Consider the following 13,809-nt stretch of genomic DNA (forward strand, 5'->3'; position numbering starts at 1 on the left):
TAATCATAATGAAAAAATGGTATTTAGTAATAAATTCATTATTACCGACCCAACGTAGATTTTTTATTTTCGAACGGCCGGTGTAGATCAATTATTCAAACCCGGATTTCAAATCGAACCGGACTGAGCACCGGTTCAGGTTCAACCACAATTTCGTAGTTCACAGGTATAAAAGACGCAATTTCAATGGAAACAGAGCAGTGATTTCACCGAATCCCTTCGAGACTAGCGATGGGTTCCGTCGCCGACGCCGCCGCCGATCGGAGGCCACTCCGTCTCTTCTTCATTCCCTACTTTGCCTCAAGCCACCTGATCCCTTTGGTCGACATTGCCCGCTTCCTTGCTGTCCGCGGAGTCGATTCCACCATCCTAGCCACCCCCTTCAACGCCGCCCTCGTCCGCTCCACCGTCGACGCCGCAGCCGCCGCTGGTCTCCGGATCCAGCTACTCGAATACCCCTTCCCGTCAGAGGAGTCCGGCCTCCCTCCGGGCGTAGAGAACATCAGCGCACTGCCCTCCTCTGAGTGCTACAAGATCGACCACGCCATCCCCTTCACCCGCCCTGCCCTCGAGCACCTGCTCGGCCTCCACCGCCCGGACGCGGTTGTCTCCGACGCCCATTTCCCGTGGACTATAGATATCGCTCGCGAACTCGGCATCCCGCGCATCACGTTCGGCGCGGTGGGGTTGATGGCTTACAGTGTCTCGCAGTATGTATGGGAGAAGCAGTCGTTCAAGGACGTCGCCCGCGACGACGAGCTCGTTCCCCTCCCGGACCTCCCACACCCGTTGTTACTAGCGCGATCTGAGCTCCCTGATTTCCTCCTCCAGCATACTGTCTACGGTAGCGCCATCGAAGAAGTCTACGACGCAGACAAAGCAAGCCTCGGCCTCATCATCAACAGCTTTACAGAGTTTGAGGGGATCTACCTAGATTACTTCCGACGAGTGTTCGAAATTAAGACCTGGTTCGTGGGCCCTATCTCCCTGATTGATTCTGAATCCCACCGCCGCGGAGTCCGAGGTGGCGGCGTCAACCCTGCCGCCGTCGAGAACAGAGCACGTTGCCTCTCGTGGCTCAGCGAGCAGAAGCCGAGTTCGGTGGTGTACGCCTGCTTCGGTAGCTGGAGCCAGTTCTCGGGCGAGCAACTCAGGGAGATGGCGCTTGGGCTAGAGGCTGCCGGCCACCCGTTCTTGTGGGTGGTGCGAGAGGCGGACGGGACCGAATGGATCCCGCATGGATTCGAGCAGCGGGTGAAAGGGTGCGGGCTTGTTCTTCGGGGTTGGGCCCCGCAGGTAGAGTTGCTCAGCCACGCCGCCGTCGGCGCGTTCGTGACGCACTGCGGGTGGAACTCGATTATGGAGGGCGTCTCCGCCGGGTTGCCGATGGTGACGTGGCCGATCGGGGCGGAGCAGTTTATAAACGAGAAGCTGGTGGTGGAACAACTCCGCGTGGGCGCCAAAGCGTCGGACAGCATAAGGAGCGCGACGGATTCAAATCGGACGATCGTGAAGGCAACGGAGCTGGCAAGGGCGATAGGGAGCATCATGGACGCTGGGGAGGCGGCTGAGGGAACGAGAAGGCGGGCGAGGGAGTTCGCGGAGAAGGGGAGAGCGGCGGTAGAGAAGGGCGGTTCGTCCGACAAGGCTTTGAACGATTTGATAGAGGATATATACGTCTGGCACGACAATAGAAAGACCGCCGCCGGGAAGGCGGTCGACATTTAGATTTACCAGTCTTCGTTGACTCATCTGTTCTTTGTCGTTGACTATTTGTGGTGTTTGCTTCAACTTTTGATAACAAATCGGCCGTTGGAATAATTGGATTGCATCCCCAATCTCCTGCTGGGAGCAAATCCTCTGTAACATGTAGTAGCCCCCACGGGCTGGATCAGCCGGAGAGGTGCTTGATTTTTGCAGCTAAGGTTTTGGGGTCAAAGGTCGCCAGCTGCACATGGGTTAAAATCCTGGTCTGCTGTGCCAAAAATTCTTGCGACCCCCAGTCACCTCTCTTGCCCAACATTAACCGTGATTTACTCCCTCTGGAATCCTGGGGGCCAGGCCCAGGGGGCCGCTAGGGTGACGATTCCACCTTTTTTTTGCAGCTCTGTAACATGTAGTAAATAAATGTCGTTATAACGCAGTATTAACGCTGCGTTGCATATGTCCTGAGTGGTAATTTTAATATAATACTACTATTTTATAATACATCGCACATCAATTTTCTAGTTGTGAAACACAAGTTGCTTTCATTATTGCTCATTTCTGTTTGGGCCAAGGGTTGAGAACATGCCAAGAAAATGGGGTTGGACTTGCATAATGACTATCAAATAGCATCAAAACCAGACGTGCTAGACAAGGGTGGAGCCTCCTTATGACCTACCCGGGCTATAATCCGGGGGCCTGACGCCGACGACGAGAATAAATGGCTAAATTTTCTATGAGAAAAAGAAAAAATAGATGAGAAAGAGAGGCATATAGCCGGTAGAAAAGAGAGTAGTTCAGAGATTTTTTTTTTTTTTTTTATCAGATCAGTCTGAGGGTTACAAATTTTGGGACTCATTGGTGCTAGAGAAGGAGAAATCCAACGACTGGGTGGGTACCAAAGTAGGCCTTCACAGAGTTGTCAGTTGTCTCCTTTTATGCTAAGTTATTAGAGATGTAGTGAGCAGTAAAAAGTATAAAAACGAGGGAGCGAGATCCTTTCTCAGCAAAAAGCCAACATACCTTTGTATTTTATGGGTAGATTGAGAGATACCTAAGAAGACTGTGATCGATTTCAATCATTAATTTGAGTCTTAAAGACCATTAGTTATGACATTTCTATTAACAATTATGGTGTCTACCTATTACATATCTATGAAAATGTTAAGACTATTAGTGAAATCTTCAAGAACAATTAGAAAAATTAAAAACAATCATAACATTGATCACACATATTCACATAAATGAAATTAATAAATTTGTCTAGCTTTCCAGTTTTACCCAAAATAAAATGAAGTGTCTGATTTGAAAGAGTCCCTTGGGACATTGTGAGCATTCCGAAGAAGTAGCTGATCACTTGTCCATTCTAATCCATCAACGTTGTCTCCTTTCGTCCGCACCTTCATACTTACACCCAAATTATTTGGGGCATTGCTTAGCTGTTCTCTGCATCCTCTTTAGTCATTTTCTCTTCTTTGTTATTACGGTAATATCACAGTTTATTCTTAATTATTACGGTAATATCACAGTTTACAATGTCACTGCAATATCACAGTCTATTGCACCAGTGTTGGATCTTTGCACAAAAAGACGCTGATGATAATAATAAGCCTTGATGCATATGGGCAGTCGCACAGAATGCCAAGCTAACTCCATGTGTAATTACTTACAAACCATCCTCTTTTGAATCTTGGAGTCCCATCCCTTCCGCACTGTTTGCATCAAGTCTGGAGATTGATCCATGGATTCCCCAGCAGGCTCTTCCTTCCTCGGCAGCTGCATCAACCCTCACTCCTGCTGCCTGGTTCCGCGAGATCAATCCCGGTTTCACCTCCTCGGACAGGAAGAGGAAGAAGATGGAGATCTCGAGAGGAGGCAGAGGATCAACTGGCTCACTATTCTCAAGAGATTGATGAAGAAAGGCAAGGGCATCTGCTGCTCAAAGCCACTCAGATTTGGCTATGATGAAGAGAGCTACTCAAAGAACTTCGATGATGGCCAGTGGAACAGGTGAGATTGGCTGCTGTCAAGGTTATCGACCGGAAATTTGAAAGAAAAACTCTGCATTTGCTGAATCTTGTTGTTTTCTGCCCCATATACTTTGATCACTTGGAATGCGGTCCAACAATAATGACTAGCTGTACGCGATCCAAAGCTTACCTGCATTACCAAAAAACAAATAGAGAAAAAAAAGAAATACGAAATGTAAAGAAGCAAAAGGAAATTAAAAATATATATATAAGATTGGTTAGCCAAATAAAGAACGTGGGCGCACTTTGTTGTTCTTGTAAGCAACTACTTTGATTGATATGATTGCTATGCTTGATATGATTGCTACTTGCTAGTTACATGAATCCATGACTAGTTTCAAGAACCATTTGACAGAAATATTATATAGTAACAATACTGGTTTTTGAAAGTCTCACTTCATAAACACACCAAGGTGATTACAGTCAACTCATCCGGATACATAATGTACGAGGAAAGAAACCAAAGTTACCATAAAATTGGATGTCTGATCTCTGGATCATTTATTTTACTATTATAGAGGTCTCAGCTCTGAGTTTGCTGATTTTGTTCCCTGTTGCAAATCATGCGATAGATAAGATCATGTGGTAAAAAAAAAAGGTGATTTGTTTGTTCTCAGTGTCTTCGTGAAGGTAAATCATGGATAACTACTAGTCATTAGTGCAAATGGCCAAGACATGGGGGAAGTTATGCTCGGTCACGCCGAGTTTCGACCCCAAGACCTCATGTGACAACATCCCATGTCTTAACCATCGCACCGCTACAAGGGGACAAAACTATATGGGTAAACTTTTTATAGTGATCGACACCACCGCCGAAACGACCCCTTATCAGAAATCCTCGAAGGGATTTTTGAATGAACGATACCACTTAATTGATAAGAACCTGCGCCTGACACCTCAGTCAAAAGACACAACGTCATAACCAGGGCATTAGGAGAAAGAAGTTTATTTTTTTTTTATTTTTTTATTTTTTTTTTTGACTAATTACAGTTTCCTAAACTAATTACAATAAATGCAGGCCCAATATTAAAAAATATTAAATGAAAGAGGTAACCAATGTAAGCTTAGATGGAAACTAGTTGACTTCATCATCAAATATACACTAATAGTTAAGAGAAACAAGATTATAGCAAAAATATATATGCGCGCTCACACAAACATACTACATAGCAATCAAGTATGAGTCATTGGCAAAAAAAAAAAATGAACATGTCCTCTGCATAGAACCATGGAATTGCCATAATCTATAGCACTCACAACTGCTTGTTTATGGAATTGCCACAATCCCGTGTTAATAATCATGGAATATGACTCTTATAGAAATGGTTAGATTGATGATGAATTATTCAGAATTACTAAATTTATTTTGGGGATATGCTCTGGAAACGGCGGTGTACATTCTGAATATGGTACCTTCTAAATCAGTACCCTTTATTCCCATGGAATTGTGGAATGAGCGTAAGCCTAGTCTGAGTCATATTCGGATATGGGGTAATCCAGCACATGTGCTGAAGGGAGATACTGACAAGTTGGAATCACGTATAGAAGTTTGTCTGTTTGTAGGATATCCTAAGGGAACGAAAGGTGGTTTGTTTTATAATCCTAAAAATCAAAAGATCATTGTTAGCACCAATACTCGATTTTTAGAGGAAGATTATGTAATAAACCATAAACCCATAAGTGAAATTGTTCTAGAAGAAATGCGAGAGGACACGCCTACTTTAGTACCAACGGTGCAAGATGAAATATCACAAGAAACTGCAACACGTATCACAAATGATACACAACAACAGACAGTGCCTCGTCGTAGTGGGAGGGTTGTTAGACAACCTGAAATATTCATGTTTTGGGACTTGATCCCTGGTGAACATAAACCTAATCCCTGGAAATATGATGAAATGCTCCAAGATAAAAATGCAGCATCTTGGCAAAGAGAAATGAATACAAAAATAGAATCTATATATTCTGATAAAGTCTGAGAGCTTGTAGAACCACCAAATAGTGTAAAAGTCATTGAATTTAAATAGGTCTACAATAGAAAAAGAAGGACAGACAAGAAGGTGGAAACTTTCAAAGTAAGGCTTATTGAAAAGGGTATCAATTATGAGGAAACCTTTTCATCGGTAGTCATGCTTAAGTCTATCTGGATTTGTTATCTTTTGCTACTCATATGGATTATGAGATTTGGCAAGTGAATGTCAAGACAGCTTTCCTTAATGGAAGTCTTGAAGAAAGCATCCATATAAAGCAACCAGAGGGGTTCATTAAAAAGGGCAAAGAGCATCTATTATGTAAGCTCAATCAGTCTATTTATGGACTGAAACAAAGCTTCAAGGTCTTAGAACATCCGGTTATAATCCAGTCTTATGGATTTATTCAGTGTCTGGATGAATCTTGTGTATACAAGAAGTGTAATGGAAACGTGGTGTATTTCTTGTACTATACGTAGATGACATTTTTGATAGTTGGAAACAATATCAAAATATTGTCGAAAGTAAGGGTATGGTTGTCCAAGCAATTCGATATGAAGGACTTAGGAGAATGCGCACATATTCTTGGGATCAAAGTAATAAGGGATCACAAGAAAAGGATGTTGTGCTTGTCCCAAGCTTCATATATCGATACAATCCTTGCTCGTTTTAGCATGCAAGACTCCAAGAAAGGTTTTCTACTTTTTAGGCATGGAGTAACTTTATCTAAAGAGATGTCACCGAAGACATCAAAGGAGATAGAGGACATGAAGGCAGTTCCTTATGCTTCGGCTGCCGGAAGCCTAATGTATGCTATGTTATACACAAGACCGGATATCTATTTTGCCATGGGCATGATTAGTAGATATCAAAGTAACCCAGGATAGGGACACTGGACTGCCGTAAAGCATATATTAAAGTACCTTAGAGATACTAGAGATTATATGCTAGTTTACAAGGCAGATGGTTTGCTCCCTATAGGATACACGGATTTTGACTTCCAATCAGATAGGGACAATAGTAAGTCGACCTCGGGGTTTTGTGTTTACTTTAAGGAGGTGAAGCCATAACAATGGAGGAGTGTTAAGCATAGATGCTTTCTGTACTCCACCATGGAAGCTGAGTTTGTTGCAGCCTCTGAGGTAGCCATAGAAGTTGTATGGCTCAGAAACTTCATGATGGACTTAGATGTGATTCCTGGTTTGCCCAAAATTATTATAGTGTATTGTGATAATAAGTGGTGCAATAGCAAATTCGAAGGAACCACAAGCCCATAAAGCAAGTAAACACACAGAGCGCAAGTACCACCCAATACGAGACATCGTATAACGAGGAGAAGTTGTTGCCGCCTAGATTGCATCAGATGATAACCTAGGAGATCCTTTCACTAAGGCCCTTAAGGTAAGAGCTTTTGATGGGCATATTGAAGGGTTGGGAATCAGATGTATGGCAGGGAATATGGCAGCATAGTCTTTTAATATAAGTGGGAGATTGTTAGAGTATATACTAAAAGTCTAGCTTTTTGTATAAACAGTTATTTAGAAATAAAAATCACATTGGTCAAATGTCTACATTTATATGCTAAGTGTAGTTGTTCAATTAATTTATATTATAGATAACATGGTGTGTGGTGTCACACACAGAAGATTATGTTATCAATTCCTTATAAATTATAAACAGTAGCTCACGACTAAGATGGATAGGAACAAACCATTGGAATAATCATAGTGTAATTTGGTATTAATTTATCTGGACTATAAAATTACACTAGTACACTCTGAGTGTATTGAGAAGGATCATTTAAGGTAAGTTCTTTTTATACTGACTACATAAAAGAACAAGACCTTTGTTATTATGGAAGTGTGTACTCTTAATTCTGATATAATAACAAGCACATATATCTAGTATTTATTTCTTTGACTTATCAAAGGGTGTGATTTAGTTTGATAAATCAATAGGCCCGATAAGTTGGGAAATGATATTATTTATAGTGTATATTGTTGATTATAGAAGAAAACTGTGTCCTAGTAATCTAGGTTGATAATGTCCCCAAGAGGAGCTCATAAGGATTGTCATGTAAACCTTGCAGGTGGACTTAGTCCAACATGACGATAAGGTTGAGTGGTACTACTCTTGGAGCTAGATATTAATTAAGTGAGTTGTCAGTAACTCATTTAATTAGTGGGCATTCTATATCTTAAGCACAGGGAGACTAACACACTCATGATAAGAAGGAGCCCAAAATGTAATTTGGGATTGGTGCGGTAGTTCAATAATAATTCTTTACTGATATCAATTATTATTGATAAAATTAAGTTGGGTGTTCGGGGGCAAACACGTGAAGCTTAATTTCATCGGGAGACCAAAACTAATTTCTCCTCTCAGTCCCTATCGTAGCCTCTTATTTATAAAGTATTATACTCACTCATACCCACCTTCTTACCCACCTTAAGGTGGCCGGCAATGCCTAGCTTGGAGCCCAAGCTAGGGCCGGCCAAACCAAGGTGAGTTGGTTCCATTGGGTGGCCGGCCCTAGCTTGAACCCAAGCTTAGGTGGCCGGCCAAAATAAAATAAAAGGGATTTTATTTTTTAAAATTTTTCTTATGTGGAAGCCATGGTTTTAAAAGAGAGTTTGAAATTTAAATATTTCCTTTTATAGTTTTCTACAAAAGATTAAGAGAAAGGTTTGATATCTTTCCTTATTTGTAGTTAAAAGGATGATTTTAATTTTTTATAAAACTTTCCTTTTTGTAACCATCTTCATGATTTAAAAGAGAGTTTTAAAATTAAATCTTTCCTATTATAGTTTCTACAAAAGATTAAGAAAAGATTTGATATCTTTCCTTATTTGTAGATTGTGAGGAAGATTTTAATGAAAACTTTCCTTTTTGAAAATCATCCATGTTTTAATAGAGAGATTTTAATTTATAAAAGTTTCCTTTTATGATCAACCATGAAGGAAATTTTCAAAAGAGAAATTTTTATTTCCGGAAACAAATTAGGAAGTTTTAATTTTGTGTTTAAAACTTTCCTTGTTTGGAGGGATTAAGGTGGCCGGCCATTAGAGGTTTAATAAAGAGATTTTAATTAAATTTTCCTTCTTAAACAATGGCAAGGAATATAAGAAAGTTTTTATTTATAAAACTTTCCTTATTTGTCAAGACTAAGGAATATAAAAGAGAGGGTAGAGGTGCCTCACCCAATAACGTATCCTCTATAATTCTTCTCTCTTTTATTCCTTGGTGTGGCCAGCCCTATTCCTCTTCTCCTTTCTTCTTCTTGTGGCCGAACCTCATCATCTCTTGGAGTTCTTGTGGTGGCCGTATTTTGCTTGGAGAAGGAGAGAAAGGAGACTTTGTTCTAGCATCCCTTGGAGCTTGGTGGTGGTGGTGGCCGAACCTCATCCTTTCTTGGAGTTATTGTGGTGGCTGAATCTTGCTTGGAGAAGAAGGTAGCTTGGGTGGATTCTCATCTCGGTAGATCGTCACCCATACGACGTCCGAGATAAGAAGAGGAATACAATAGAAGATCAAGAGGTTGTTGCTTACAAAGAAAGATATAACTAGTAATTATATTCCGCATCATACTAGTTTTCTTTGTATAAATTTTGAAATACCAAACACAAGAGGCATATGATTCTAGGTTTCGGATTTGTGATTTGAGTTTGTGTTCTTTTGTTTATTTTCGATCTTGTGATTCGATTGTTCCTTTTGGTTAAACCTAGGGTTACTATAAGGAAATTAAATATTAAATTTCGTTGAAAGACTTTGTCTAGGAAGTGGTGGATGCTCTCATACCCAAGAAGGCCTAGTGTCTCGTCATGTTTAACCTGGAAGCCGATCTCTGAAATTAATATTTAATTGAATTTGTAACATGGGTGGATTTGGATCAATAATGTTAAGCATCGTTTGTGATTCAAGTCTAAACCTTTAAGAACAGATAAATTAAATTTGGAATCAATAATGTTAAGTTCCGTTTGCGATTCCTAATTTAATTTCTAAAGAATACAATAGGTTGTTAGGAATGGTTCTGGACTTGTACAAAATTTTTGTACAGGGGGAACCGGTACAATATTCCGAGTATCAACCAACACTTTCAACCTAGCTGAACTTTATCCTAGTGTTTTAGTCCTCTAAACCAATCAAGTCTTGCACACTTGATAAAAATGTTAGACAAAAACATATGTAATTTTAATCTATTTGTTATATATCAAAACCTGATATTAATACAACCTACACCAAATATATATATATTGTTGCTGGAATATAGAGCTATTATTTTATTATCACAAAATAACTCGAGTGGTCTAGGATTTAGGGTCCATGAGAATCGATCACCTTCAGAATTAGTCGAATAGTAAGAGCTGAATATCTGGATTATAAAAAAAAAACTCTTACAAACTATCAAGTCCGAACAAACTTAATATACATAAATCAATAATAAGTAAATCTAACTTCAAATTTTTATCACAAATCAAAATATCTAGATTAAACTTAACTACTTAAGTCCTATACTCATATTTATGCCGACAACTACTACTTACACAAGAGATGAGCAAATATAAAGATTTTCTAATAAATTTCATATTAAAATTATTTTAGTTCAATTAAAATTGGGATAATATTAATGATTTGTAACTTAGGTGACTTTTGATTCTTTGCTAGGAATCGGAACATGAATGAGAATGATAGTATTATGGAATGAGAATAAGTATAAGCATGAATATTGATCCGGTGGTGACTCGGGAGGGCCTACCTCCAAGGAAGTTCAGCGCTTTGGTGGTCGCCGAAGTCAAGGGGTTCATTCTCGGTCGGCCGGAAGAGTTCAGAGAGGGTTGGCCGAGCCTACAACGCACCGAGGCAAGGGGCACTCAAGCCGATCGGCCCAGACATGGGCTCATGAGTTCAAAGAGGCGGCCAGTCAGACCAATCAAGGGGAGTCCAGCCGGACTAACAGCCGATAAATGAAAAGGGGGATACGTGCCAACATCCTTTTGGGAGTTAGTACCGCCGATTAATGGTGCATATGGACAGAACATCCTTTTGGGAGTCGGTGCCGCCGACTGACGGCGCGGATGGACAGAAGATCGTATGGAAGAAGATCCCGCCGCCTAGGCAGAGATACGTTTGCCCCGTTATGGTAAGATGCCAGGGATCCTTTCTCGTTGTTAGCTTTTGGGGAAAGTTTGGGGATGCGCATCCACCCAGGAAGCGCGTAGTCTACTCGGCGAGGCTCTATATAAGGAGGGGAGCAGCCATCCGCGGAGGTACGCACACACGTCTTCGGAAGCCACCGTTCATTGCTTCATTTGTGCTTTCTTTGTTTCCCTTGCTTGCCGGTGTGTGACTTGAGCGTCGGAGGGCCGTCGCCGGGAACCCCCTCCCGGCTTGGCACTAACGACTTGTGGTTGCAGGAGCGGAGGAGATGCAGCAAAGACGAAGAGTCACCTCAGCGTTGCTTCCCGGTTGCCATCTATTCAGCTTCAGGGCAGGATCAAATTGGCGTCGTCTGTGGGAACCTCAACCTGAACCCAGAAGCAGAAGATGGAGGACGTCGGAAGGAGATGGAGGACGCCGGAAGATCAACGACCATAACGCTGACGACAGAAGAATTGGAGAAGCTAATCCAGACCAGGGTGGCAAGGGCAATGGAGCAGTAGCAGCGAATGTTGGCCGAACGACCGGCACAGGAGCCAGCCGTCTCAGGATCCGGCCAACCAAGGGATCATGTTCGAGGGATGGAACCCGCAGCCGACCAAGACATCCGTAAAAAATCGGATACGTACGGACCAACACCCAACGCGCCCATCCCCTTTCACCGAGCATTGTTCCGGACACCCTCAGAGGAAGGAGGCTGAGCCCGCCGAGACCGGGGCTCCTCGTCAGATGAGGCGCCTGAAAAGGATGCCAGAAAGGGAAAAGCGCCGCGAGACGAGGACTCGCCTGAAAGGATCAATGATCAATTCTCAAGAGGAATTATGGAGGATCCCCTACCCCAACATTACACTCCATTGGCGATCAGAGAGTATAATGGAAGCATCGATCCTGACGATCATTTGGCCAAGTTTGACAATGCGACTACACTGCACCAATACACCGATGGGGTTAAGTGCAGGGTCTTTTTGACAACCCTATCGGGGCCGGCGCAGCGATGGTTCACACGGTTGCCGAGCGGGTCCATTCGTAGCTTCAAGGATTTCCGGGCAGCCTTCCTGCACCATTTTGCGAGCAGCCGCCGACATCAAAAGACAAGTGTCAACTTGTTCTCGCTGAAGCAAGGTCCACGAGAAACGCTTAGGACCTATATCCAGCGCTTTAACCAAGTAGTGATGGATATACTAGTAGTCTCTTCGGACGTACTGGGAAACGCTTTCACCCAGGGACTCGTAGAAGGCGAGTTCTTTCGGTCACTCATCCTCAGGCCACCACGCGATTTCGCCCATCTACAGAAGAAAGTCACGGAGTATATCAACGTGGAGGAAGCACAGGCGGCCCGCAGAAAAGAAGCGCCAGCCGAGCCCCACGCGCCATCCGAACGGAGAGTACCCAGCAGCCATCAGCCCCCGCGAGGGCCCCGGGCCACAGGGGCACCACAGTACCCCGAGCCAAGGACGCATGCAGTGCATTTGGAGGCCAGTCAGCAGAAGAAAGGAAAGAAATGGACGTCGATGTTCTGTAAGTTCCACCGGTCAGGAACACACAACACATGGGAATGCCGTGGCGACTCCAGTGTTCACCGACCCAAGCCAAGGGAATACCGACACCGGTCACTCATCCCAGATCGACATCCCTAACGTAAAATCGAACAGCGGACTGATGGTCAGAGGACGCACGAACGGCAGGAACATCATCCGCGGGATCGGAGCCCCACTCGAGTTTCCGACGAGCAGAATATACATTCTACACGAGAGGAAGAAAACAGAAGAAATGCCTCCCGCGGAGAAATTGGAATGTCTCAGGCGGCCCGACTGGAGGAGATTCCAACCGAGCCCGAAAGAGTCGTGCTCGGCAGTTATCTATTCACGTGGTGGGGTGCAGCAAGGAAAAGGCGGAAGGGCCAGAGATCAGTTTCAGCCCCAAGGACTTGGATGGAGTGGAGGTCCCTCATGATGATGCGCTGATCATCAAGGCGGTGATCGCCAACTACACCGTCCACCGGACTTTTGTCGACATGGGAAGTTCGGTAAATATTATTTTTAAGCAAGCATTTGATTTATTGCAAATTGATCGAGCTGAGCTCCTGCCCATGGCAACTCCGCTATACGGCTTCACCGGCAACGAAGTATTGTCGATCGGGCAAGTAAGGCTAGCCATCTAACTCAGAGAAGAGCCACTGGTTAGGACGCGCACCACAAATTTCATTGTGGTGGATGCGCCTTCGGCGTACAACGTAATATTGGGTCAGCCGGCCCTCAACGAGTTTCAGGCCGTAGTGTCTACCTATTGCCAAAAGATCAAATTTCCTGTGGGGAACCTAGCTGGTGAGGTCCGAGGCGACCAGGTGGCAGCTCGGCGTTGTTACGTTGAAATGGTCAAGTCGGAAGCTAAAGTAGCCAGGAAATGCCCCCAGTTAGAGGTGAATGTCATCAGAGAGAAGCCTCCCACGCTGGTGTATGACAACAAGGAGGAGGTACAAATACACTTGAGTCGGCCGGAGGCTACTACTTTCGTAGCATCCGATCTGCCGGGCCAGCAAAAGGAGGAGTTGGTCGCCTCCCTTCGAAGGAACCATGACGTATTTGCTTGGTCGACTCACGAGTTGCCCGGAGTCGACCCAAGCGTGGCACAGCATGAACTGCACGTCCGGCCAGATGCCCGACCGGTTAAGCAAAGGAAGCGCGACTTCAGCGCCGAGCAAGATTTTATCATCCGAGCTGAAGTGGACAAACTGCTGGAGGTCGGACACATCAAGGAGATTCAATTTCCAACTTGGCTCGCCAACGTGGTATTGGTCTCCAAGCCAGGTAATAAATGGCGAGTGTGCATTGATTTCAGGAATCTGAACAAGGCATGCCCCAAGGACTCCTACTCATTACCACGGATCGACCAGATAGTGGACTCGACAGCCGGGTACGAGCTGATTTGCATGCTCGACGCCTATCAAG

The 13,809-nt window shown here is 43.7% G+C and overlaps 1 protein-coding gene across 1 annotated transcript; it reads left to right on the forward strand.

The window, feature by feature from the left end:
- The first annotated feature begins 231 nt into the window (after positions 1-231).
- Positions 232-1,728, forward strand: LOC122023742 (scopoletin glucosyltransferase-like). Its single transcript, XM_042582072.1, has one exon. It carries the CDS (start codon positions 232-234, stop codon positions 1,726-1,728), a length of 1,497 nt encoding a protein of 498 aa, XP_042438006.1.
- Positions 1,729-13,809: the final 12,081 nt, after the last annotated feature.

This window comes from Zingiber officinale, chromosome 1B (genome assembly GCF_018446385.1).
Source record: "Zingiber officinale cultivar Zhangliang chromosome 1B, Zo_v1.1, whole genome shotgun sequence".
Taxonomy (NCBI): Eukaryota; Viridiplantae; Streptophyta; class Magnoliopsida; order Zingiberales; family Zingiberaceae; genus Zingiber; species Zingiber officinale.